At 43.5% G+C, this 26,895-nt stretch overlaps 1 protein-coding gene across 1 annotated transcript in view; it reads left to right on the forward strand.

The window, feature by feature from the left end:
* PTPRQ (protein tyrosine phosphatase receptor type Q) overlaps window positions 1-26,895 on the forward strand; it is an 855,789-nt gene that overhangs the window by 772,172 nt on the left and 56,722 nt on the right. Inside the window, exons 55-56 of the mRNA XM_075342420.1 lie at window positions 11,148-11,174; window positions 11,570-11,651. Of these exons, the coding sequence (XP_075198535.1) occupies window positions 11,148-11,174; window positions 11,570-11,651 (109 nt within the window). The remainder of the gene's footprint in view (window positions 1-11,147; window positions 11,175-11,569; window positions 11,652-26,895) is intronic.

The raw sequence follows: 26,895 nt of genomic DNA on the forward strand, positions 1-26,895 counted from the left end.
TTGTCTTATTATGTGGCAAAAATTTGAATAAAAATCTTGGAGCAGGTTTTTTTATGTTAAGTCATTTCTCAATTAAAGGGAACCTGTCAGCAGAAATTTTGCAATAAACCTAAAAAAATCCCCTTCTGCAGCTCCTGGGCTGCATTTTAGCAAGGTTCCTGATGTTATTGTGCCCCCTTTTGAGACCAAAATAAATACTTTATAAAGTCTTATCTTTTTGTATGCTAATCTTTTTTTATGTACACAGGGGCGGGCTCTCTTGCGTCCGTTAGTCGCCCTCCTGCCGCTTTACGCCGTCCCCCATCGCTCATTTCCATAACTGAGGACGCCGCCCAGTGCTCCAGAGGTCCCCGCGCATGCCCAGTGCCACTCTCGTGGGAGTGAGCACTGTACAGTGTGACCGCTGGTGACGTGATTGCACAGGCATGAGATTATGGGTTTGTCATTAGCAAGTACCCACCCATAATCTCATGCCTGCGCTTTTCACTCTGCCTCCACCGTTATGCTGCTCCACTCCTCCCATCTATTTCCTGCTCCAGGGAAAGATGGGTAAGAGGTGATGTGGGTTCATCTGGCCAGCGCTTGCGCAGAACAGTGGAGGCAGAGGGGAAAGTGCGGGCACGAGATTATGGGTGGGTACTTGCTGATGACAATCACAGAGCCGCCCATAATCTCATGCCTGCGCAATCACGTCACCAGCGGTCACACTGTGCACAGTGCTCAGTCCCGCGAGAGTGGCACGGCGCATGCGCGAGACCTCGGGAGCACTGGGGGGCATCCTCAGTTATGGAAACGAGGGATGAGGGACGGCGTAAAGCAGCAGGAAGGCGACTAATGGACGCAAGAGAGCCCGCCCCTGTGTACATAAAAAAAGATTTGCATACAAAAAGGTAAGACTTTATAAAGTCTTTATTTTGGTCTCAAAGGGGCCACAATAGAAACAGGAACCTTTCCAGAATGCAGCCCAGAAGCTGCAGAGGGGGAATCTTTTAGGTTTATTGCAAAATTTCTGCTGACAGGTTCCTTTTAAGACAGAGGGTACACACCATGTTATACAACATCTGAAAAGTGTATAAAATATAAGTGTTAAGACTTATTTGGTGCAAAATACACCAGATTTCTGGTGCATTTACCTTCATAAATATGCCCCAATATGTTTTGTGTGGAAGAGTTCAATGAATGTGACTGCAAGGGCAGTAGTTAATGTATATTTGTAGAAAATTTAGTTTAATTCCTGCTAGGAGGAGAGTGCCAGTAGAGCGTCCATGTTGGAAGGTATGTGTGTATTAGTTTTGTTAAAAATTCTTTTCCATTGTCCATATCACAACTATATTGAATTAGAGCCATATACCGTATGCTTATTCATTTTCTACGTATACAGTAGGGAAAATAAGTATTTGATATACTGCTAATTTCTCCAGTTATCCTACCTGCAAATAAAGGTCTGTAATTATTATTGTAGGTACACTTTAACTGTGGCAGACAGAATAAAAATAAAATCCAGAAAATCACATAGTACAGTTTTTATAAATAATTGATTTTAATTTTATTGCATAAAATAACTATTTGATACAACAGATAAACAGAACTTAATATTTGGTACAGAAACTGTTGTTTGCAATTATAGAGGTCAGGGATTTTGGCCCTCTCCTTCATACACATCTTCTCCAGGGCAACATTAAGTTTCAACATCCTCCAAGGATTTTCTGTTGGGTTCCGTTCTTGAGACTGGCTAGGACACTCCATGACTTTGGAATGCTTCTTACGGAGCCACTCCTTAGTTGCTCTGCTAGCGTTTTGGGTTATTGTCATGCTGGATGGCCCAGCCATGACCCTTCTTCAATTCTCTTAATTTGTGAAGAAGGTTGTTTTCCAAAATCTGAGCTACATGACCCCATCTATCCTTCCTTCAATATAGTGTAGTAAATCTTTCCCTTTTGAAGAAAAGCACCCTCAAAGTATGATGCTTCCACCCCCATGCTTCATGGTTGGGAAGGTGTTCTTGAGGTTATACTCCTCCTCCTTCTTCCTCCAAACACGGCGAGTGGAGTTGATACTAAAAAGTTCTATTTTGGTCTCATTTGACCACATGATTTTTTCCCATGCCTCTCCTGGATCATCTATATAGTCAGTGGTGAACTTCAAACGGACCTGGATATGTGCTGGCATGAGCAGAGGGACCTTGTGTGCTTTGCAGGATTTTAATTCATGACCGCATTGTGTGTTACTAATGGTAATCTTTGAGACTGTGGTCCCAGCTCTCTTTAGGTCATTGACTAGGTCCTTCCATGTAGTTCTGAGCTGATTCTCTTACGATTCTCAGGATCATCCCTACCCCACGAGGTGAAATCTTGCATGAGCCCCAGACGAATTAAGATTGACAGTCATCTTGTGTTTCTTCCATTTTCTAATAATTGCACCAACAGTTGTTGCCTTCCCACCAAGCTGCTTGCCTATTGTCCTGTAGACCATACCTGCCTTGTGCAGGTCTACAATTTTGTCCTTTGTGTCCTTAGACATCTCTTTGGTCATGGCCATGGTGGAGAGTTTGGAGTGTGATTGATTGAGTGTGTGAACAGGTGTCTTTTATACAGGTCACGAGTTCAAATAGATGCAATTAATACAGGAAATGAGTACAGAGTAGGAGGGCTTCTTAAAAAATGACAGGTCTGTAAGAACCAGAATTCTTGCTCATTAGTAATAGAATAAATAATTATTTCATGCAATAAAATGCAAGTTCATTATTTAAAAATCATACAATGTGATTTTCTAGATTTTTGGGGGGATTCTGTCTGTCACAATTGAAGTGTATCTGTGATAAAAATTACATACCTCTCCTTTCTTTGTAGGTTGGAAAACTTGCAAAATCGGCAGTGTATCAAATAATATTTTCCCTATTGTACTGACCTTGCCAAGAGCTAGCACAGCTGCATGAGCTATACAAGCCTCTGTGATTAGGGCTTCATTGTAAATACCCAATTTTGCTGAATTTTGTAGAATGCATGATATTTATGTAAACAATATATGCAATTTGGCTATTCAGTAACATATAAGTACCATTCACTGTTCCCTTTCATGCATAGTAAAATACTGTACAGTAATGATGTCATAAGTGCATAGATATTTGACCAAGTCTTAAGCCCATGTGAAAAGTATACAACAAACTCCCCAAGACACCGGATTTTAGCGTGATATTAATATATATAAGGTAATTCCCTTTTAAGTTCATGTACCCACTCTCCGTTTAGAAATCAATTTCTGCTTTATATGACACTGTGACATTAATCTGCTTTGGCAACAGAAATGCATGGTTTCTCAGTGTATGCGTGAATTGTAATATGAGCAAAATAAGACCTTTTCTAGACTAAAAACCCAGACATGAAACTGTACACCAAATAAAGGATATCCACAGTTTAAAAAAAAAATCTTTTTTTTTATATAATAATAAAACAAAAGACTGATACACTTTAAGTTCTCAAAATGTAATATTCGGCCACATGCATCCATAAATTAGATTTTTATGGTTTACGTGAAAATAAGCATTCTTACTGTAGACACATTTGTTAGTCTACATGCACAGAGGTAAAGGTTACTTACGGAGGGTGTAGGATGTCGAATTGCCGTATATCTGAAAAGAAACAAAGACAGCAATATGTTCTTACTTGTCAGGGATATTTGTAATGTATGAAATCGCTTAACTCGATGCTGTCCAGCTTTTCCATAAGGGGGACAAGATATAGGGGAAAAGTACATGTTTTTCATCTCATTAAAGCAATGGTCTGACAAGTGAGAAGGCAGGTTTGTAGAGCAGACTGAGGGTAAGAAAGCATCAATAGTTAAACAGTGTGGTTCAATGTAAGTATGATATGAAGAATTTCTTTAAATATAGTTATTTACATTAGATAAGGGTGGAAATTAGCTCAACTGGCACATTTTGCTTCGCCTCTGTTAATTTGCATTAAAGCACCACTCTAGTGGGGTGTTTTTCAGCGCTAGAGTGGTGCTTTAAATTTAAATCCCTTGATCACGGTCTTATACGCACCCTCTTGCATCCCCAGATTTTTTCAACTCCTCTTTAGTCCTGCGGCACACCATCGTGTGATTGCAACTTCTGACTGGCCGGAAGTCAGAAGTTATATCTCAATGCAAGTCTATGAGAGCAAGAATGAGCTCTCATAGACTTGCATTGAGTTGTGACCTCCAGCGCACACTATGAAACACTGGAGCAAACTGCCAGAAACCATCAGGAGCAGCGTTAACAATAGATGAAGATGTCGGAGGGTGAGTATATGACAGGGGACAGGGGACTTAGATTTAAAGACTTACTGCAGAGCTGAAATAAAAAAAAAAGCTGGAGTGGTGCTTAAAAAAAGAATAAAAACACCTATAGTATAGTATAGTAATTTTTGTTTATAAGCGAGGAAATTAAACAGACTGAAGATTGTGTTGTTTCTGATATTCTTTAACATATCATTTATTAGGTTTTTTTATTGACACATATGTTCTTCAGCACTTCACAGACTTTGTCATCATTATCCCCATTGGGGCTCAAAATCTAAATTCCCTATGTAACTTTGGAGTGTAGGAATTCCAGTGTGACTTTGGAGTGTGGGAAAAATCCCATGCAAACACAGGGAGAACATACAAATTTCATGCAGATGATGTCATTGGTGGCTCTTAGGGCTCATGCAGACGAATGTTGAAATTGGACTCGTGGTATCCATTGTTTAATCACTAGCATACTCACCCACGTAATTTAATGGTGCAGTTCAGATGAACAGTTTTTTTTCTCGGTCCCAACGTCTGAGAAAAAAAAAATTTGCAGCATGCACTGCTGTCATATATTACCCCATTTGCCACTGTACCAGGACAACGGGATGAGCAGAGGTGAAGCTCCAGGATTGGTGCATCTAATAGATGCTCCACTTCTGGGGTCCCTGTGGCCTGCTATTGTTAGGCTGGGGAGAGCCCAATAACCATTGGCCTCCCCAGCCCAAGAATACCAGACCGCAGCTGTCAGTTTCACCTTGGGTAATGACCCAATATTGGGGGGACTCCAATTTTTTTTTTTTTTTTAAATTATTTATTTAATTTTAAATAAATAATTTAAAACAGCAGCATGGCGTTACCTCTGTTTTGGATTACCAGCCAATTTAAAGCTGACAGCTGCGGCCTGCAGGCTGGAGCTGGCTACCAAAAATAAGGGGAACCCCACGTCGGAGACTAGGTGAGGGGGAAAACCGCACTCGCATGACATACGAAATGACACTCGCATGTGATTCACATCTCATTTCAAGACAAATCAGAAGCAACAACAGATCCAGATTTTACATGCAGATGTGAGTGAACCCTTACAGTGAGTTTACATAGATGACATTAGTTTGGGGTATAAAAACCTGATGACAGGTTCACTTTAAGGTAGACATGGGTGTGGTGGAAATTATGTCAATGCGTCATACATTTGCTACCTACAAAAATAATATAATTATCGGCTATGACTTACCATGTAAAGATTTCTAGGCAGAATTAAGTCAAATTTACTCAGCTGGCCCACCGCTAAGTGGATATACTCAAAATATCTAGAACCTTCAATAATGATCATTCATTTGAAATGTAAGGTTTCAAGCTCATGTTTTGTGATATGTATGGAGCAAACGTCTGATTCCAATACAAAGGCACCATGTAGGTCATGTAGCAAATGTCATGTGGAAACAAAAATGGAAACGGAAAAATGGAAATAGGAAAATGATTAACAGTGTGTGCTTTATATTTTCTAATATTACTGAATTATCTTACCCTCTATCCTAACAGCTCCAACATTATGAAAATCAAATGTTGGGGTTCAGCAGATACATTAGTATGAACATAAATATTTTTGGAATTTCTAGATACTGAAAGCACATATCCTGTAATCCACTTAAAAAGTGCTTGACACCTCCAAAACTATTTTAAACCAGCTTTATCATAATGACTTAGCCTTTATAAAAATACTACTAGTAATAATACTTGCAACAGGTACAGTGCCTCAGAAAATTACTTTTAATTCATATGCAAATGAGAGGCTTTGGTGCATGCTTGACATGGCCAAGTGTCTGGTGCACTGTTATGGCCCCTTGTTCCTCATTTTGATTGCTAGAAGCTTCTATTGCTTTTGATTGGCAGTGTTCTCTACCCAGAGGGATCATTGCCTAATGACAGCCAGTATGTCTATATGCGCACTCACACTACCTGTGCCCTGAGAGTATCAATGAAGCGAGTAGTGTCAGTAGAGAGGAGTCAGGGAGGAGAACACACCCAAGAACACACACTCCAAGCATTCTTAGAAGACCCCTGAATTGCATACAAATTAAAAAATAATTTTATCTGGCATTCTTTCAGTAACAGTTGTAGTGCTTATATGATTCACTAGGGGACAAATGAAAAAAAAATGTTTTGGTGCCTCAGGTATTAGGCTTGATTTTAGGTATATTCAGTCGCCTGAATCAGAATATGTCATTCACTTTTTTTGTATGTAGAACATAGTAGAAGAAACGGGTAATTCAGGAGCGCTATTACCACATAAAATGAGATTTTATGTTTTTTTTGCCTGTTGTCCTAATAAAGGGAGCAGAGACTCCTGAAACGCGTTGATCTGTGCATGAAAGAATAAAGACATAAATTATTAAAGGGAACCTGTCAGCAGAAATTTTGCACTAAACCTAAAAGATTCCCCTTCTGCAGCTCCTGGGCGGCATTCTAGCAAGGTTCCTATTGTTATTGTGCCCCCTTTTAGTCCAAAATAAATACTTTATAAAGTGGTACCTTTTCGTATGCAAATCTTGTTAATCGTACACGGGGGCGAGCTGTCTGGTGTCCGTTATTCTGCCTCCTGCTGCTTTACACCGTCCCCCATCGCTCAATTTCATACCTCAGGATACCGCCCAGTGCGCCCGAGGTCTCGCGCATGCGCCGTGCCACTCTAGCGAGACTGTGCACTGTGCACAGTGTGACCGCTGGTGACGTGTTGCGCAGGCGTGAGATTATGGGCGGCGCTGTGATTTTCATCAGCAAGTACCCGCCCATAATCTCGTGCCCACGCATTTCACTCTGCCTCTACCGTTATGCTGCTCCGCTCCTCCCATCTATTTCCTGCTCCAGGGCAAGATGGGAAAGAGGTGACGTGGGGTCATCTGGCCAGCGCTTGTTAAAGTTGAGGGTCGCATGGATTCAACTCAGTATCAGCAGATTCTTGACAATAATGTGCAAGAATCAGTGACAAAGTTGAAGTTACGCAGGGAATGGATATTTCAGCAAGACAATGATCCAAAACACCGCTCCAAATCTACTCAAGCATTCATGCAGAGGAACAATTACAATGTTCTGGAATGGCCATCCCAGTCCCCAGACCTGAATATCATTGAAAATCTGTGGGATGATTTGAAGCGTGCTGTCCATGCTCGGCGACCATCAAACTTAACTGAACTGGAATTGTTTTGTAAACAGGAATGGTCAAATATACCTTCATCCAGGATCCAGGAACTCATTAAAAGCTACAGGAAGCGACTAGAGGCTGTTATTATTGCAAAAGGAGGATCTACAAAATATTAATGTTACTTTTATGTTGAGGTGCCCATTCTTTTGCACCGGTCAAATTTTGTTTAAATGCGCATTGCACATTTTCTGTTAGTACAATAAACCTCATTTCAATCCAGAAATATTACTCAGTCCATCAGTTATTAGATATATGAAACTGAAATGGCTGTTGCAAAAACCCAAATTGTTATAAAGAAAAAAGGTTAACATTAATAGGGGTGCCCAAACTTTTTCATATGACTGTAGTTGAAAATACATGAGGTAGCAATTTGGATTCTATCACACCCACCAGACAACTAGCAGGTACTATCCCACATCCACTCCATTTATCTCAGGTATTACCATAGATTAAATAACAGTTATATTCATGGAGACACACCATGGGGTCAATTATTTAAATATCAATTGCATGGTATTTAGCATTACACACTTACCCATGGTGTATGGATGGGGGTATTCAAACTGCCAGTCAGAGGTAGGTGAGGAGATGACCTAATCCCGGACGTGCGTATCGTGTATGCTTCATCAGCGGGCTGCAGGCTGTTTTAGGGGTTTTGACTGGCACAACCTCTATAGGTGAGTCGATCACTTTTACATTTCGGCCCTTTATTTTGGTAAGACCCTATTGCGCTTTTTCTGCCTTTGTATTCACTATTTTTGTAGCAGCTCTAGTTTTTCAGATGATTGCCAACATATGAATTTGGGAGTTTTTCCTCTACAGACGTATTAATTATAGAATCAAAGATAGTCTGTAAAGTATGTGACTAATACTTGAAAACTTATTAAATGCAATGTGCGTTTAAGTAAGTACAGTATTAAGATGCAAGGCTTGCTAATGAAAATGGGCATATTACAATATCGACCGAGTGAATGGTAGCTGTTCATGACAGTTCTAAGTGGAGTCTAAAATGTGTGCTTTTACTCAATGGAAACAAATATGGATGAACCCCAATAGGTCACTCAACTAAGATAACTGAAGAACAAAATACAATTACTCTTGCCCTACAGAAACTATCATACCACAGTCACCAGTGGCCAATCTATGTGGATCTGGTAAATAGTGTCTTGGGACAACAGATACACCAAGTATCCCTGTTTTTTCTGTCTCTAGAATAGTAGGTCAAAAAATGAGCACTGGATGAGAAAACAATGGCCTATGAGAAGAACTCATGGTAGCAGGAGACAACAATGTAATTGCAGAACCATTGGTTGACAGGAATACCGTTCTACCACCACTGCACATTTAATAAAGCAGATTATAAAGGCTTTAAACAAAGAGGGAAGATGCTTTGACTATATCTGCAGAAAATTCCCAGTGCTCACCATGAAGAAGATAAAGGCAGGTATTTTTGACCTTCCTCAAATCTGAGGACTCACAAGATCCACGTGTCAAAGATTCCTTGAATGATGCAGAGGCCAGATGCATGGTATCCTTTCACTATGGTTGTACAGAATTTTGTTGAGAAATCTAAAGTAGATAGTTACACTGAACTAGTAGAAAAAATGCCATCTTCTTTACATCACCTTGGATGTACAATGAGTACCAAGGTGCATAGCCAGTGGGATCGTTTCCCAGACAACCTTAGTAAAGTGAAGAGCAAGGTAAACTGTTCCACCAAGCTTTAAAAACAATACAAGAAATATACCTACAACACTGGGATACCCACATGATGTCGGATTACTGCTTGTCTTTTTAGTGATTGCCCTAGCACAACTCGTTGAGAGGAATCTTTAAAGGGCCGCTTTTGCTAAGTATCTTAGAAAATGAATAATGTCTCAATGACAACTTTTTATGGATGTTTCATTCTTATTTTGTGATGTACATTCTGCATAAATAAAATAAATCTACATGTATGAATTTGTTTTAATAACCAAGAAGGCAAAAATAATAATGTTTAATAGACAGCAATCCTAGTTTTTCGATGGGTCATATGCATATAAATAAGGTATGTCACATCTCCTTAAGTAGAGATAATGGAAGAAAAATAAGGGCAAATGTAGAGTCAGTGGCAAAAACTGAACTAAAAACAGGTTACATTTCTCATGCACCAATTTTTCGTTCCCCAGTGTTATGATTGCAGGCTGCAAACCCTATTCATTTCAGTGCTATGTAAAGGAGGAAACTTTCATTAGTGCAGCCCTAATACATCTATACTATAAGAGTGTACCAACAGGGAGAGAGGATAGATTGGAAAACAAAGTGTTAGCTAGCAAGTTAGTATAAACTGAGACCTTGACAAAGATGCATCACCACTAGAGATGAGTGGACCCATGGAAGTTTGGTTCGCCGGCTTCAGACAGACTTTAGATAAAGTTTGGTTTGGGACCTGGACTTGACCTGAATCCCAGTGGAAGTCACTGATTACATGCAACCAGCCATAACCAGATCACTTTTGGGGGCAAGTGGGTGGGTTTTTCCATTTTTTTTTGTGCACACTACATCTGATCACGCTGCTGTTACCCCCAAAGCGAGCCAATCAAACACTGCAAACGGCTCACACTGGGCTGAGCACTGAGCGTACCTGAGCACAGCGATGACTGAGCGAGTGGTCTGCATATATAAAGCACCTGAACTCTGTTTTTTTTTTCTTTAGTAAAGTTTGTGTTTGGTACGAATACTGAACCTTGGGTACACTCATCTCTAATCAGCACTATGTAATTGACATAAAAAAGCCAGTATGCCATCTGTAATGGTTGAGCGCCTATAGAGGCTCTATTAGAGCCTTCCTGATATGTCAAGAAGAATTCCAAGGCAGTGGAGAATGTTTAAAGATTATTTGTACTTTGGTCATATTATAATTCAAATAAAACAATTCTTAAAGGGATTTTCCACCATGTAGATTTTTTTTTAACTAAAAGTGTGTTGATAAGATGATAGCTGTGTGCTATACGGCATAGACTCTCAAAAATCATCTATATTCTCTGTTGAATCTAACAGGCAGTAAATAATTTCCTTACAGCGCCACTACAGGAAAAGTGAATTATTAAACAGCTCTCATTAAAATTAATGCGCTGTTCATGCAGTGCAAAAATATCCCAATTCGCCCAGAAGGAGTGTTGCTCAATGAAGCTATCTTGGCTGATGATGAATTGGGCATGACTGTATTACCAATGAAATATTAGGGAATGTCACAATGATTTCTGTAAACCTTGATAGGGACATTAATTACCCAATCTATAACTGGATCATACTGAGCAATGTATTCAGTGGTTGTTGGTGTTAATTCGGACCTTTAGTTGAAAACTACTACAATAGTTTATAAGACCATATCCTCATATACTCCTTTTTTCACCAAAATATACAATCTACTCTAATTATTGACTTTTTCACTGTATGTCTGCTTGAACTGAGAAACGCATAGCCCATATAATTGGACCTATTTTTCATACATACAATCCAAATATATGTTTATATTATTTTTACATAGTAAGAAATATAGTATAAGTGTGGCATGCAGTTTTGTGTGTTTACATGTGTGTAATGGTATGTTTTGGACTCACGTAATGGGTTAAATAATTCAACCGAATGTACAGCAAATCTGTTTGCACATATTATAACATAATCTCTGTTGCAGGTTACTTAGTTATAGGAAATCACTCAAGTAAGTTGACCAAAGTTGTGATGTTTTTTTCTATTCTGAGCCTGTAGATTTAATAGTGTGATGAAAGTTAATGTATGGTGCTTTTTCATGCATTTACAAGGACAACCTGCATATAAATCATAAAAGCATGACTAATTGCATGGTAACTGGAGAAATGCTTTGTCTCTCTAGGGTGAAACTTGTATGTGTGTGTTTTAGCTCCAACAGACTGAAAAACCTCGGTATTGTGAGAACAAAATCACTGCTCACAAACAAGTGTCCTGAATAAAATGACGCCGGTGTGCCGTACTTTCCCAATAACTGGACATGTTATAATGTTCCAGGACTTGATTGCTTTAATAAGTCATTGCAAAGAGTTCTCCTATGAGTAATTTAATCCTGTACTTTCTCCCTAGGCCTGTGAGCAAGAAAACCTTTCTGCAGCACATTGAGGAGCTGTGTGCCAATAACAACCTAAAATTTCAAGAAGAATTTTCGGTATGTTCCTAACAGTTGTCACAACATCACAAGCTCTCCAGTAATTGTCATGTGTCACATTTCATGTCCATTTTAAGCATGTGAGACCAAGAAAAACTGCAGCCTTGATAATCAATACCCAATTACCCGGGTAATTGTTTAGAAAGTAATGCTACACTGATTTGGGGTTTACATGCTACATTAGTCTATAAAATAGGTTGATCAAACTTAGTAGAGTAAAAAAAAATTCTCTGGAAGCAAACAATTTGGAATAACTTTTGTGTGAGAAAAGACTGGATGGAACTTTTTGATGCAGCTGCCGGATATTAATTGGTTAAAATTAAAAAAAAAATGTTTTATAAAAAGATTTTATAGTGAATCAGCTTATTATACTTTATAAATTAAAAATGAGCACACAGTTAAAGAAACAGTCCAATAATAAATGTTATTCCCTTATCTTTTAGCAATATATGTGTAGTGTAATGTGCATGTGTTTAAATCCTTACCAGTTGCCATCTTCTCTGCTTTCCAGCACCCGTCTGACCCTCTTATGAACCATCTGACCGCATTTTTGCCAAGCCAGCTCAAGCGGATTAAAGTTAGGGATGCAAAGCGCAATAGGGTCTTTCCCAATAAACATTAGAAAGGTGATAAGTAGGGCTGAGCGGATCCTGATTGTAAAACTACGGATCCATACGGTTTCAAAGATTTCCGGGTGCCCGGATCCGGCACTAGCAAAAATAATTGAAATAAAGGAAAAACATAGAAAAAACAGCGTTTCTTACTTACCGAGACTCGGTGTCATGGTGGCCCACTGCTTCCGGGTCGCGCATTCACTTCCTGTACTGTGCATCTATACACACAGCTTTCCGTGTTTTCCCCACCCACTGGCCGTCCCACTGCTCCCTCAGCCTATGAAAGTATCTGCCTGCCGTGCAGTCATCGCGGCTGTCATTGTCTGCACAGCCTGCGGTCGTGCTCTATGCCTGCTGGCTATGTAGCAGCGCTGAAACGGCGTGGGACCTCGTGTGGATTACGCCGGAGCTGGAGGGGTGTGTTGGGGGGTAAATAAAGTAGTGAAGGAGGGCGCGTTTTGTACTTTATTTCAAATAAAGGATTTTTCTCTGTGTTTTGTTTATTTACTGTCATTTACAGGTTTGTGTGATGCAGGTATCTCATAGACGCATGTGCCATTACTAACCTAGGGTTTAGTAGCAGCTGTGCGCTGCTATTAACCCCTCATTACCCCAATTGCCACCGCACCTGGGCAATCGAGAAGAGCCAGTATTGCACCGGGATTGTCACATCTAATAGATGCGGCAACACCAGACAGCTGAGGGCTGAGAATACCAGCCCCCAGCCGGCTTTATCATGGCTGGGTATCAAAATTAGGGGGGACCGCACATCGTTTTTTTTTAATTATTTATTTAAATAATAATAAAAAAAAGCTGCATCACCGGCACGGCCGCACACTCTGACAGGAGCGTGCATGTGTTTCTAAGTACATGCACGCTCATGCTCAGAGAGCGCAGGCTGTGCCGGCTGATGTCATGTTAGACTTGTACGAGTCTGATAGCGCATCACCAGCACAGCCGCACACTTCTGACAGGAATGTGCATGTGTTTGTGAAACACATGCACGTTCATCATACTGACCCGTAGACACTTTCACTGCTTTCCCCGCCCACCGGCTGTCCTGACACTTGTGATTGGTTGCAGTCAGCTGACACGCTGACACTCAGGGTGGGGGCACATCTAACTGCAACCAATTACATGCGCCGGTGGGCGGGCATAACAATGAATTTCTCCGGAAGGGAAAAGCGTCACCGGAAGAGGTTTGCTGCCATGACACAGCCTCCAAGAGGTAAAGCAGGTTTCAAAATCCGCGCCAGGCCACAAAGAATCCAGATGCTTGTTAGTAAATCCTTTCTTTATTTATTTTTTCACAGGTCTACGCGTTTCGAGGACATATCTGTCCTCATCATCAGGACAAAGTACAAAGAAAGACTAGACGTTAGTCTTTCTTTGTACTTTGTCCTGATGATGAGGACGGATATGTCCTCGAAACGCGTAGACCTGTGAAAAAATAAATAAAGAAAGGATTTACTAACAAGCATCTGGATTCTTTGTGGCCTGGCGTGGATTTTGAAACCTGCTTTCTGCTTTACCTCTTGGAATATATCTACACTGCGGAACCGCTGCCTTCCACATTTACTACATGCCTTCATAGGGGTTGTGACTTGCACAACCCCTTCAGGTGAGTATACTAACCCACACTTGCCCCCTACGTGTCATACCGGGTAAGACCCTATTTTGCGCCTTTTTTTCCACAGTTATCCTTATCATGACACAGCCTCGGGTGAGTATACGGCATGCGCTTCTACCCCACTATTCCTTCCACCACCATTTTTAATCTCCGGATTCTGGTTCCCATAGACTTATATGGGCACCGGAATCCGGAGCGGATCCAGATTTTTTTGTTCAATCCAGCAGGGATCCGCCGGTCCGGATTTTGGCAGATTCGATCAGCCCTAGTGATAAGGAATAGTGCTAATCTTGTGTGGTTTTGTGACACACAACCAGTATTAAAGCATGTAATCAGCTGCTGCAGTGCCCACGAGCACAAAAGCCGGTATAGGTGAGGAACTGAATAAAGGTGGAACTATTTCTGCGCTGCTGTAGGAATGACACAAATCCAAAAGAACTGAAGTGTCGGTGGTTTTATTCTACGTGTTCCGAAGTGTGTCCTCATTTCTTCATCAGGTGGATTTTCCTGATGAAGAAGTGTGGACACACTTTGAAACGCATTGAATGAAACCACCTATACTTCAGTATTTTTGGATTTGTGTCATTCCTACAGCAGCGCAGAAATAGTTCCACTTTTAATAATTTCCTGATCTATACAAGCCAGCTCAAGCAGAATATTGTGTGTGGACCTAAGGCCACTTTCTCATGTAACTCTCAATGTTGTCTCATAGACTCACTGAGTGAGTCAGCGATGCTGAATTGCAGATAGATGGTCCATAAGAGGATTGGAATGTTGCTCGAAATCAGAGATCATGGCAATCTGTAAGTATGGTTATCCACATTAAACTACATAATTAGGGAATACATTTTTTTAGGGAATCTGACACCTGATTCACACTGCCCAAGCCTCAGGCAGCATGAATAAGAACCTTCCTTAATGTAGCTAGGTATAATTTTCTCTGAAATTCTCCTGTGTTTCGTAAAAAATACACTTTAAAGATCAGGTAGTACCGGACTAGTCACTTCTCTGGCTATGGTCCTAGCTGGCTTTTCTCAGTGTTTCTGAGGGGAGTGACTGTACTAATCTGGTGCTAGGTTCCCCTTATGTACACTGGTGGGCAACTATTTTAAATGTAAGATATTTTAGTAGTTTAAATTGTTATTCCCATCTTATAAAATGATGGCAAAATTTAAAACACAGTTATATATATTTAACACATATATACTGTATACTGCTAAAGTGCAATCATAGTTGTGATGCGAATTACGAAACAATTGTAGTAAATATTTAAAAAGATCAGTAAATTATCACGGGCAATGGGTGAAATGTGTTTAATGCCATTTGTTTTTAATGCAATTACACCAAGAAACTAGTCAAAATGAGATTCATAGATCTGCCATATTAGGTTCAATATATACTCTTCAACATTTAAATTATAACATCATCAAAGAAAAGTCATGGAATTAAGAAAATCACATTATCAATATGAGATCAATCACAGGACCGATGAACAAATGGAAACAAAACATATTGATTAATTCAGCATTGAGTACAGTGTGTCAAAGTATTGAACACATCACCAATTTTCTAACTAAATATATTTCTAAAGGTGACATGAATTACTCACCAGATGGCAATGACAGTGCATCTAATCCACACAGGCAAAGAAATCAAACCATTAATGTCCATAAATTTAGTGTTGTGTAATAATGAGAAATGACACAGGCAAAAATGTATTGAACAGAAGAAGTAAGAGAGGTGTGAAAAGTCATGGAAAGTTATGACACCATATAGAAAAGTAAAAAGAATTTTCAAGAGTTGTTCAAAAGCCAAGAACCACCCGCGGAGAACTACAGAAAGACCTGGAAGCAGCAGGTACAATTGTTTCAAAGAAAACAATAATTAATCCACTCAACCTCCATGGTCTTTATGCACGCTGACCACTCAAGACTCCTTTGCTGAACAAAAAGTGTGTTCAAACGTGTTTAACATTTGCTCAACAACATTTAGACAAGCCTGTGAAATACTGGGAAAATATAGTCTCATCAGATGAGACCAAAATTGAACTCTTTGGATGCCATACAACACACCATGATTGGAGACCAAAAGGCACTGCGTATCACCCCTAAAATACCATACCAACAGTTAAGTTTGGAGGTGGGAACTAGAGATGAGCGAACCGGTCCCGGTTCGGCTCGAGGTCGGTTCGCCGAACGGAGGTCCCGTTCGAGTTCGGCTCGTCGAACGTTCGACGAACCGAACTCGAACTGCATAGGAAACAATGGCAGGCAATCACAAACACAGAAAAACACCTAGAAAACACCCTCAAAGGTGTCCAAAAGGTGACAAACAACTCACAACACAACACAAACACATGGGAAAGTGACAAGAACATATACTCATGCGAAAACAAAAGAGCTGGACAAGGAAAAAGAGGAGGACACACAGATATATGAGTATATGCAAGGAAACGTCGATTCCATTATTGTGCAACTTGAGCCCTGCTCATTTTAGGCTTCCAATCTTGATAAATTGCCTGAGCTCGCCACGTACGCCTTGGGGATCTTGTCGTGTCCTGCAGCCAGCGTTCTCTCAGAACCTGTCTTCAATGCTGCTGGGGGTCTGCTGGCAGATAAGCACACGTGTCTGTCCACTGACAATGTGGACATGGCTCTCAGAGGACTTTTCTTCCCCTGGGTCAGCCAGGGGACGGGAAAGGCACGCGTATTTTTGAGAGTGCTTCATGCAAAGCATCTTTTTCTTTTTCAAAAGGGGGCTCAACCGATGCCAGGCAAGTGGGGTGTGTGTGGCCCAGTTAGTGGAAACGAGGGAGACTGTGGTTGGAGTCCCCTCGCTGTGTTTCTAAACGAACCAAGATGAACAAGTCATGGCTCTCAGAGGACTTTTCTTCCCCTGGGTCAGCCAGGGGACGGGAAAGGCACGCATATTTTTGAGAGTGCTTCATGCAAAGCATCTTTTTCTTTTTCAAAAGGGGGCTCAACCGATGCCAGGCAAGTGGGGTGTGTGTGGCCCAGTTAGTGGAAACGAGGGAGACTGTGGTTGGAGTCCCCTCGCTGTGTTTCTAAAAGAACCAAGATGAACAAGTCATGGCTCTCAGAGGACTTTTCTTCCCCTGGGTCAGCCAGGGGACGGGAAAGGCACGCGTATTTTTGAGAGTGCTTCATGCAAAGCATCTTTTTCTTTTTCAAAAGGGGGCTCAACCGATGCCAGGCAAGTGGGGTGTGTGTGGCCCAGTTAGTGGAAACGAGGGAGACTGTGGTTGGAGTCCCCTCGCTGTGTTTCTAAAAGAACCAAGATGAACAAGTCATGGCTCTCAGAGGACTTTTCTTCCCCTGGGTCAGCCAGGGGACGGGAAAGGCACGCGTATTTTTGAGAGTGCTTCATGCAAAGCATCTTTTTCTTTTTCAAAAGGGGGCTCAACCGATGCCAGGCAAGTGGGGTGTGTGTGGCCCAGTTAGTGGAAACGAGGGAGACTGTGGTTGGAGTCCCCTCGCTGTGTTTCTAAAAGAACCAAGATGAACAAGTCATGGCTCTCAGAGGACTTTTCTTCCCCTGGGTCAGCCAGGGGACGGGAAAGGCACGCGTATTTTTGAGAGTGCTTCATACAAAGCATCTTTTTCTTTTTCAAAAGGGGGCTCAACCGATGCCAGGCAAGTGGGGTGTGTGTGGCCCAGTTAGTGGAAACGAGGGAGACTGTGGTTGGGGTCCCCTCGCTGTGTTTCTAAAAGAACCAAGATGAACAAGTCATGGCTCTCAGAGGACTTTTCTTCCCCTGGGTCAGCCAGGGGACGGGAAAGGCACGCGTATTTTTGAGAGTGCTTCATGCAAAGCATCTTTTTCTTTTTCAAAAGGGGGCTCAACCGATGCCAGGCAAGTGGGGTGTGTGTGGCCCAGTTAGTGGAAACGAGGGAGACTGTTGTTGGAGTCCCCTCGCTGTGTTTCTAAAAGAACCAAGATGAACAAGTCATGGCTCTCAGAGGACTTTTCTTCCCCTAGGTCAGCCAGGGGACGGGAAAGGCACGCGTATTTTTGAGAGTGCTTCATGCAAAGCATCTTTTTCTTTTTCAAAAGGGGGCTCAACCGATGCCAGGCAAGTGGGGTGTGTGTGGCCCAGTTAGTGGAAACGAGGGAGACTGTGGTTGGAGTCCCCTCGCTGTGTTTCTAAAAGAACCAAGATGAACAAGTCATGGCTCTCAGAGGACTTTTCTTCCCCTGGGTCAGCCAGGGGACGGGAAAGGCACGCATATTTTTGAGAGTGCTTCATGCAAAGCATCTTTTTCTTTTTCAAAAGGGGGCTCAACCGATGCCAGGCAAGTGGGGTGTGTGTGGCCCAGTTAGTGGAAACGAGGGAGACTGTGGTTGGAGTCCCCTCGCTGTGTTTCTAAAAGAACCAAGATGAACAAGTCATGGCTCTCAGAGGACTTTTCTTCCCCTGGGTCAGCCAGGGGACGGGAAAGGCACGCATATTTTTGAGAGTGCTTCATGCAAAGCATCTTTTTCTTTTTCAAAAGGGGGCTCAACCGATGCCAGGCAAGTGGGGTGTGTGTGGCCCAGTTAGTGGAAACGAGGGAGACTGTGGTTGGAGTCCCCTCGCTGTGTTTCTAAAAGAACCAAGATGAACAAGTCATGGCTCTCAGAGGACTTTTCTTCCCCTGGGTCAGCCAGGGGACGGGAAAGGCACGCGTATTTTTGAGAGTGCTTCATGCAAAGCATCTTTTTCTTTTTCAAAAGGGGGCTCAACCGATGCCAGGCAAGTGGGGTGTGTGTGGCCCAGTTAGTGGAAACGAGGGAGACTGTGGTTGGAGTCCCCTCGCTGTGTTTCTAAAAGAACCAAAATGAACAAGTCATGGCTCTCAGAGGACTTTTCTTCCCCTGGGTCAGCCAGGGGACGGGAAAGGCATGCGTATTTTTGAGAGTGCTTCATACAAAGCATCTTTTTCTTTTTCAAAAGGGGGCTCAACCGATGCCAGGCAAGTGGGGTGTGTGTGGCCCAGTTAGTGGAAACGAGGGAGACTGTGGTTGGGGTCCCCTCGCTGTGTTTCTAAAAGAACCAAGATGAACAAGTCATGGCTCTCAGAGGACTTTTCTTCCCCTGGGTCAGCCAGGGGACGGGAAAGGCACGCGTATTTTTGAGAGTGCTTCATGCAAAGCATCTTTTTCTTTTTCAAAAGGGGGCTCAACCGATGCCAGGCAAGTGGGGTGTGTGTGGCCCAGTTAGTGGAAACGAGGGAGACTGTTGTTGGAGTCCCCTCGCTGTGTTTCTAAAAGAACCAAGATGAACAAGTCATGGCTCTCAGAGGACTTTTCTTCCCCTAGGTCAGCCAGGGGACGGGAAAGGCACGCGTATTTTTGAGAGTGCTTCATGCAAAGCATCTTTTTCTTTTTCAAAAGGGGGCTCAACCGATGCCAGGCAAGTGGGGTGTGTGTGGCCCAGTTAGTGGAAACGAGGGAGACTGTGGTTGGAGTCCCCTCGCTGTGTTTCTAAAAGAACCAAGATGAACAAGTCATGGCTCTCAGAGGACTTTTCTTCCCCTGGGTCAGCCAGGGGACGGGAAAGGCACGCATATTTTTGAGAGTGCTTCATGCAAAGCATCTTTTTCTTTTTCAAAAGGGGGCTCAACCGATGCCAGGCAAGTGGGGTGTGTGTGGCCCAGTTAGTGGAAACGAGGGAGACTGTGGTTGGAGTCCCCTCGCTGTGTTTCTAAAAGAACCAAGATGAACAAGTCATGGCTCTCAGAGGACTTTTCTTCCCCTGGGTCAGCCAGGGGACGGGAAAGGCACGCATATTTTTGAGAGTGCTTCATGCAAAGCATCTTTTTCTTTTTCAAAAGGGGGCTCAACCGATGCCAGGCAAGTGGGGTGTGTGTGGCCCAGTTAGTGGAAACGAGGGAGACTGTGGTTGGAGTCCCCTCGCTGTGTTTCTAAAAGAACCAAGATGAACAAGTCATGGCTCTCAGAGGACTTTTCTTCCCCTGGGTCAGCCAGGGGACGGGAAAGGCACGAGTATTTTTGAGAGTGCTTCATGCAAAGCATCTTTTTCTTTTTCAAAAGGGGGCTCAACCGATGCCAGGCAAGTGGGGTGTGTGTGGCCCAGTTAGTGGAAACGAGGGAGACTGTGGTTGGAGTCCCCTCGCTGTGTTTCTAAAAGAACCAAAATGAACAAGTCATGGCTCTCAGAGGACTTTTCTTCCCCTGGGTCAGCCAGGGGACGGGAAAGGCACGCGTATTTTTGAGAGTGCTTCATGCAAAGCATCTTTTTCTTTTTCAAAAGGGGGCTCAACCGATGCCAGGCAAGTGGGGTGTGTGTGGCCCAGTTAGTGGAAACGAGGGAGACTGTGGTTGGAGTCCCCTCGCTGTGTTTTACATGCTTTTAGAAGGGCATGACATGGCTTAGAGGTTGACTTTCAGCATCTGGAAACTGTTGGCTACCAAAATGCTGCCTTTCCAACCTTTTTAACCAAGGATTTTCGAGACCTTATGCCCATCGCAGTGCCCCAAGAGCCGATGCCCAGGCGCCACTCCTTCTCCAACAAAGGCGTGCACACGCTACACCAGCATGTCGCACTAAACATCACTGATTCCTTGAGAAACTCTGTGTGACAGGGTGCTTTTCACCACAGATAATTGGCCCAGTAAGCATGGACAGGGGCGTTACATGTCGCTGACTGGGCAATGGGTTACTGTGGGGAGAGATGGAGAAGGGTCTGCTGTACAAGTCTTGCCGTCCCCACGAGTTGTTTCAATCCTTCTTCTGTATGTAGAAGTTAATACACTGCTTCTGCCTCTTCAACCTCGTGTGGGTCCTCCACCTTGGCACAAACCCTGTGTGGTCAGGCCACCCTTCCTTGTAACTGCACACAAGGACTACCACACACCTCCTTACTATGCTGGCAGCAGAGCTCAATGCCATCAGGCGGTCAAAGTTTTACTTTGAAATGTATGGGAAATGTGAGTCACACCGCTGAGAAGTTGTGGACGGTTAGCTCTGGAGACCGAGTTTCATCAATGGTTGTCTCCACTCAACCAGCAGCCAGGGAAGGCCGGGTGCGACAATGATGCAAACATGGGTGCGGCCCTTCGCTGTGACAATGTGACACACGTGCCTTGTGTGGTTCACGTGTTGAACCTGGTTGTCCAGCAATTTTTAAAGCACTATCCTGGCCCACATGGCCTTCTGCAGAGAGCACGGTGTAACGCCTTCCTTGATCCACACACTCAGATGGGCTGTAAATGATAGGCTAGAGGGAAGCCACTCACCAAGCAGGACCCCTAGAACCCTGAAACCCTTTAACCCCTATACAGGGATTAGGAATTGCACAGGGCCCAAGGTGATTAATACCTGTGGAAGGCTGCAGTTCCAGAGAATAGTAGTCAGGCAGGGTCAAAACATTAATTGAGGAACAGGAACAGAATGGGACGGCCAGGACTTAATCAGAAAACAAGCAGAGGTGAAATGCGGATCGGCCAACAAGGTACATAAACAGCAAGCAGGAAAAGTAGTCAGGTAACAAGCACACAAAATCATAAAACTGAACTGGGGGTAAAAGCAGAGCTATGTCTGGCAGTGGTCTGCAGACAGGATGGGCATAAAAAAGGGTGTGGTGTCTTCCCATTGGTTGTAGCTGAATGATGGTATTTCATCTGTGAGATACCCACCAGCTACATTCAGCCAGAGATTCTGCATCTGTCAAGGTAATGCAGCCCAGTGGGTGAGCATAACCTGCGTCCACCTGCGCCGCTGGTATCGACTCCTCTCCCATCATCAGCACTATTCATGAAAGGAACACGTTGTCACCTGGTGACCGGAGTACAAATTGACGGAGCGGACTCCGTTGGTGACTTAACAGCCGTGTGCGGCAATGATGCAAACCTGGCTGCGGGCCATCGTCAGGGCAATTTGACACACGTGCCTTGTATGGCTCACGTGTTGAACCTAATTCTCCAGCAATTTTTAAAACACCATCACAGCCTGCATGGCCTTGTGCAGCGTGCACGCTCGCTATGTGCTCACTTCCATCGTGCGCACACAGCAACTCAACAACTTTCGTCGCTACAGAAGTCTTTAGGTCTGGTGGTTAAACGCCTGAAATGCGATGTGCCCACATGCAGGAATTTGAATCTGCACATGTTGCAGCGTTTGTGGCAGCACCGCCGAACCCTGCTGCAATACGTTATGACATATAGCCTGGGATAACTTGATCCAGAGGTGGTACAGATCACGCTGCTGGAGTGGTGTCAGATCAAGGACCTATGCACCCTGCTACACAGTTTACAAATGTCGACGAAGATGTTTAGCACTGGCAATGTCATTCTCAGCGTGACAATTCTGGTCATCTACATGATGGAGCACACTATAATTATTATTCGGAGTCAGGTGTTGGGACAAGAGGAAGGGGAGGAAGTACAGGAGGAGTCATATGCGGAAGGGATAACAAGATCTACGAGGTCCAGATGGTCAGCGGCACCTATGCGGCAGTCATGGTGAGGGAGAGGGATTAACAAGGGCGCATAGTATCAGCAAAAAGTGTTGAGGAAGGTGCAGGAGCCCATGAAGAAATGGAGGACGAACTGGCGATGGGCATGGAAGACTCAGCAGATGAGTGAGAGCTTGCTCACATTTCGGTTGTGCGAGGTTGTGGGGAGAGGGCAGAGGAAGGAGGCACGATTCTCACCTCTCTGCCACCAACACACCAAGGACTTGGTCCTCCTGGATGCACAAGACACATGAGCGCCTTCTTGCTGCACTACCTACAACATGACCCTCGGATTGTACGAATTCAAAGTAATCCAGAATACTGGGTTGCCACACTGTTAGATCCCCGGTACAAGACAAAATTTGGCAAAATAATTCCTGCCATAGAAATGGACGCACGTATACAGGAGTATCTGCAGAATGTGGTACGCAATCTTAGATCTACTTTTCCACTAAACACCAGTGCTGCACAGAGTGAATCTCAACGCTTTGTCATGGATAGGAGGAAATGGTCTTTTACTTGTCCACATCTGAGGGACCGAGGGCTGGCTGCTGTGCTGAGATGGCGTTGAGTACGGTGTCCCTGCAGAGTTGCACTTTTGGTCATATACCAAAATGAGTTGAAAAAGGACAGATGCTGGTGGAAAGGGGAACAGGTGTGTTGGAAAGGGGAAAAAAGTTTTGGTCTGTGGATTTGGTGGTTAAGCAACAGTAACATTTGCTGAAGAAACACCATCTGTTACAGTGGGACTGGCAGATTTGGATAAAGTGGTATATACTATGTTACCGCTATATAACGAACATTAATAAGAAAAGAAAGAGAAAGTTATATATCCCCATCAGCAGTCAGTGTCCACCGTGCTCCCAGTTGGAAAAGGAGAGGTTGGCAACTGGAAGGTTTGGTGGAGGATACAGAGCTGTGTGGCTATGAAACTAATAGTAGCCTGAACCGAGTTAGACGCCATTCGGATCTGGAGACTGGGAGCCCTGTTAGCGTCACAGGGTCCACATGCCCACCCAGCCCAGGAACTCCCTGTTAACAACACAGGGGCCATTGAGTACGCTGACCGTGTGCGTAGGGGCACACCTGTGGACAGCAGGCGCATCAGCAGCAGCAGGCCTGTTAATGCCACTGGGCTGCACAAGCAGGACTGGTAGGACAGGAGCTGGTCTTAACCGTTCTGCGTTACCAACTGTGGTGGTGGCCTGCATCGACACCCTATCCTTGCCTACCTCTGGCCTAAAGCCGCAATGGGTTCAACACATGGAGGTGTGCTCTTTCGGAGCATAATAGAAGACTGCGCACCTCCTTGTTGGCTCCAGCCCCTTTTATAACCTGGGTCCGCCCCAAACCAGGGTGAACCACAATGCACCTCCTGGAGACAAAAGTAGAGTGACACGTCATGAGTGGCATAACTAGCGTCCTATTTGGAACCGCAACTTCAATGATGACCTCATGGCTGCCATGACCCAAACACCTCACCAGTCATCGTCTGACCATCAATAATGCGGTGACAAGTCATAGGGGTGGGCCTCTGCAAGCCATTTGGGAGGACACCTGATGCCCTGTGGTCTATATGGGACCCCCACATCAGGGGCAGGGCCAAAGAGTTCATTACCGGACCTAGTCTCTGATGCAGTAAGTGCCTGAGCATGCTCAGTAGCATGAAATACAGTCTCTGAAAAAAGACTATCAGCTTTAGCATGGTGTCTAGGCACAAAACAGGACTTAGACCCGGCACGGAATGCAAGCACCTGTGCAAAGAGGCTTTTCACACTTAGTGTGGGAGCATGCGCTGTATCCCGAAATGAAGACTTAGCGTCAGGAATAGCACAGTCAGGCTGAGCATACTCACTAGGCGAAACACTGTAATTAGGCTGCAGCTGGGGTAAATCGGCACACGCATGCGCACTAGCTGCCTCTCCACACTTAGACGTGGAGGGGAAATTGCTCTTGGAGATGCTGTCTATGAACAGAAGGAAAAGCTAAAGGAAGCCTGACTTTCTATCCCTCCGAATTATCAAATGCAGCAATGAATTCCATGAGTTTGCTATAACATTAGCGTAGCAAAATGTGCATGAGGGTGTCATGTAAAGGTGCTATAAATAGCTTGGCACCAGTGGGGCACTAATGGAATACAACAGCCAGTTCTATGATGCCACTAAATGGCAGTATTTTTTGCTATCATTATAACTTATTAAAAACAGAGCAGGAGGGTGTCCTGCACAGGTGCTAGAAATAGCTTGGCACCAGTGGGGCACTAATGGAGTACAACAGCCACTTCTTGTATGCCACTAGGTACACTGACTGTTTGCTAGTATAATGGCTTAGTTAAAAAAAGTTTGAGTGTGCAATGCAGGCAGAGGTGCTGCAAATATCTTTACAATAGTGTGAATAGACAAAAGTACAATAGCCACGTTTAGGATGCCACTAGGTACACTGACTGTTTGCTAGTATAATGGCTTAGTTAAAAAGAGTTTGAGTGTGCAATGCAGGCAGAGGTGCTGCAAATATCTTTACAATAGTGTGAATAGACAAAAGTACAATAGCCACGTTTAGTATGCCACTAGGTACACTGACTGTTTGCTAGTATAATGGCTTAGTTAAAAAGAGTTTGAGTGTGCAATGCAGGCAGAGGTGCTGCAAATATCTTTACAATAGTGTGAATAGACAAAAGTACAATAGCCACGTTTAGGATGCCACTAGGTACACTGACTGTTTGCTAGTATAATGGCTTAGTTAAAAAGAGTTTGAGTGTGCAATGCAGGCAGAGGTGCTGCAAATATCTTTACAATAGTGTGAATAGACAAAAGTACAATAGCCACGTTTAGGATGCCACTAGGTACACTGACTGTTTGCTAGTATAATGGCTTAGTTAAAAAGAGTTTGAGTGTGCAATGCAGGCAGAGGTGCTGCAAATATCTTTACAATAGTGTGAATAGACAAAAGTACAATAGCCACGTTTAGGATGCCACTAGGTACACTGACTGTTTGCTAGTATAATGGCTTAGTTAAAAAGAGTTTGAGTGTGCAATGCAGGCAGAGGTGCTGCAAATATCTTTACAATAGTGTGAATAGACAAAAGTACAATAGCCACGTTTAGGATGCCACTAGGTACACTGACTGTTTGCTAGTATAATGGCTTAGTTAAAAAGAGTTTGAGTGTGCAATGCAGGCAGAGGTGCTGCAAATATCTTTACAATAGTGTGAATAGACAAAAGTACAATAGCCACGTTTAGGATGCCACTAGGTACACTGACTGTTTGCTAGTATAATGGCTTGGTTAAAAAAAGTTTGAGTGTGCAATGCAGGCAGAGGTGCTGCAAATATCTTTGCAATACTGTGACTAGACAAAAGTACAATAGCCACGTTTAGGATGCCACTAGGTACACTGACTGTTTGCTAGCATAATGGCTTAGTTAAAAAGAGTTGGAGTGTGCAGAGGACAGGATGGTACAGTGCCAGGATTGTGGGGCTCTGGGTAGAGGAATGGAAGCCTGCCTTTCTATTCCCTCCTAATGGTGAAATGCAGCGATGAAATCCCTGACCTTGGCTACACAGACGCTGTCTCTGTTTTCAGGACCTGTCACCTATGGCTCTGACCCTACCGGTTTGAGCCCTTAAAAGGACTGATAGAAAGTGCTCTCCTTAAGCTGTCTAATGCTGTGTATGGAGCGCATACAGCTGTATCGGCGATAGGACTCAGGAGGACGGAGCTGCAACAGTGATGTCTGACACCAAAGACGCAGAAGAGATAATGGCGTCCTGGAGGAAAATGTCCGGTTTTATAATGCAGGGACATGTGACATGGACATCCTATCACACATGCCGTTGCTTCTCTGGCTAAAAGTCCACTTAGCTGTGTGTGTGTCTGGGATTGGCTGACATGCTGGCCCGCCCCACAAGACGCGCGCGCTTAGGGAAGGAAGACAAGGAAAAAAAAAAAAAATGGCGATCGCCATTATAGAAACAGCAGTGATCTGAAGGCGCTGTTCACGCACACTATACACTGAAATGTCATAATAGTGTGATTCACAGAGTGACTTACACTATTACAGCAGAAACCAAGCTAGGAATTAGCTGTTTTTTTGCTGCTAGAACCGTTCTCGAACGTTTCTAGAACTATCGAGCTTTTGCAAAAAGCTCGAGTTCTAGTTCGATCTAGAACAGGCCCCAAAATCACTCGAGCCTAGAACTGGAGAACCTCAAACCGCGAACCGCGCTCAACTCTAGTGGGAACATCATGGTGTGGGGCTGATTTCAGCATATGGCACTGGCAAACATCATATGATTGAAGGAAGGAAGAATCGACAAATGCACCAAGACATTCTTGATAAAAATTCAATGACAACTACTAGGATGAAGATGAAACATTGGTAGAAATTTCAGCAAGACCTGATCCCAAACACATAGCCAAGGAAAATCTCAATTGATTTCAGAGAAAGAAAATAAATTGCTACAATGGCTCAGCCAAATACCTGACCTAAATCCAATAGAAATTTTATGAAAGGAACCTTGGTCAG

Source organism: Anomaloglossus baeobatrachus, chromosome 4 (genome assembly GCF_048569485.1).
Source record: "Anomaloglossus baeobatrachus isolate aAnoBae1 chromosome 4, aAnoBae1.hap1, whole genome shotgun sequence".
In the NCBI taxonomy this organism is placed as follows: Eukaryota; Metazoa; Chordata; class Amphibia; order Anura; family Aromobatidae; genus Anomaloglossus; species Anomaloglossus baeobatrachus.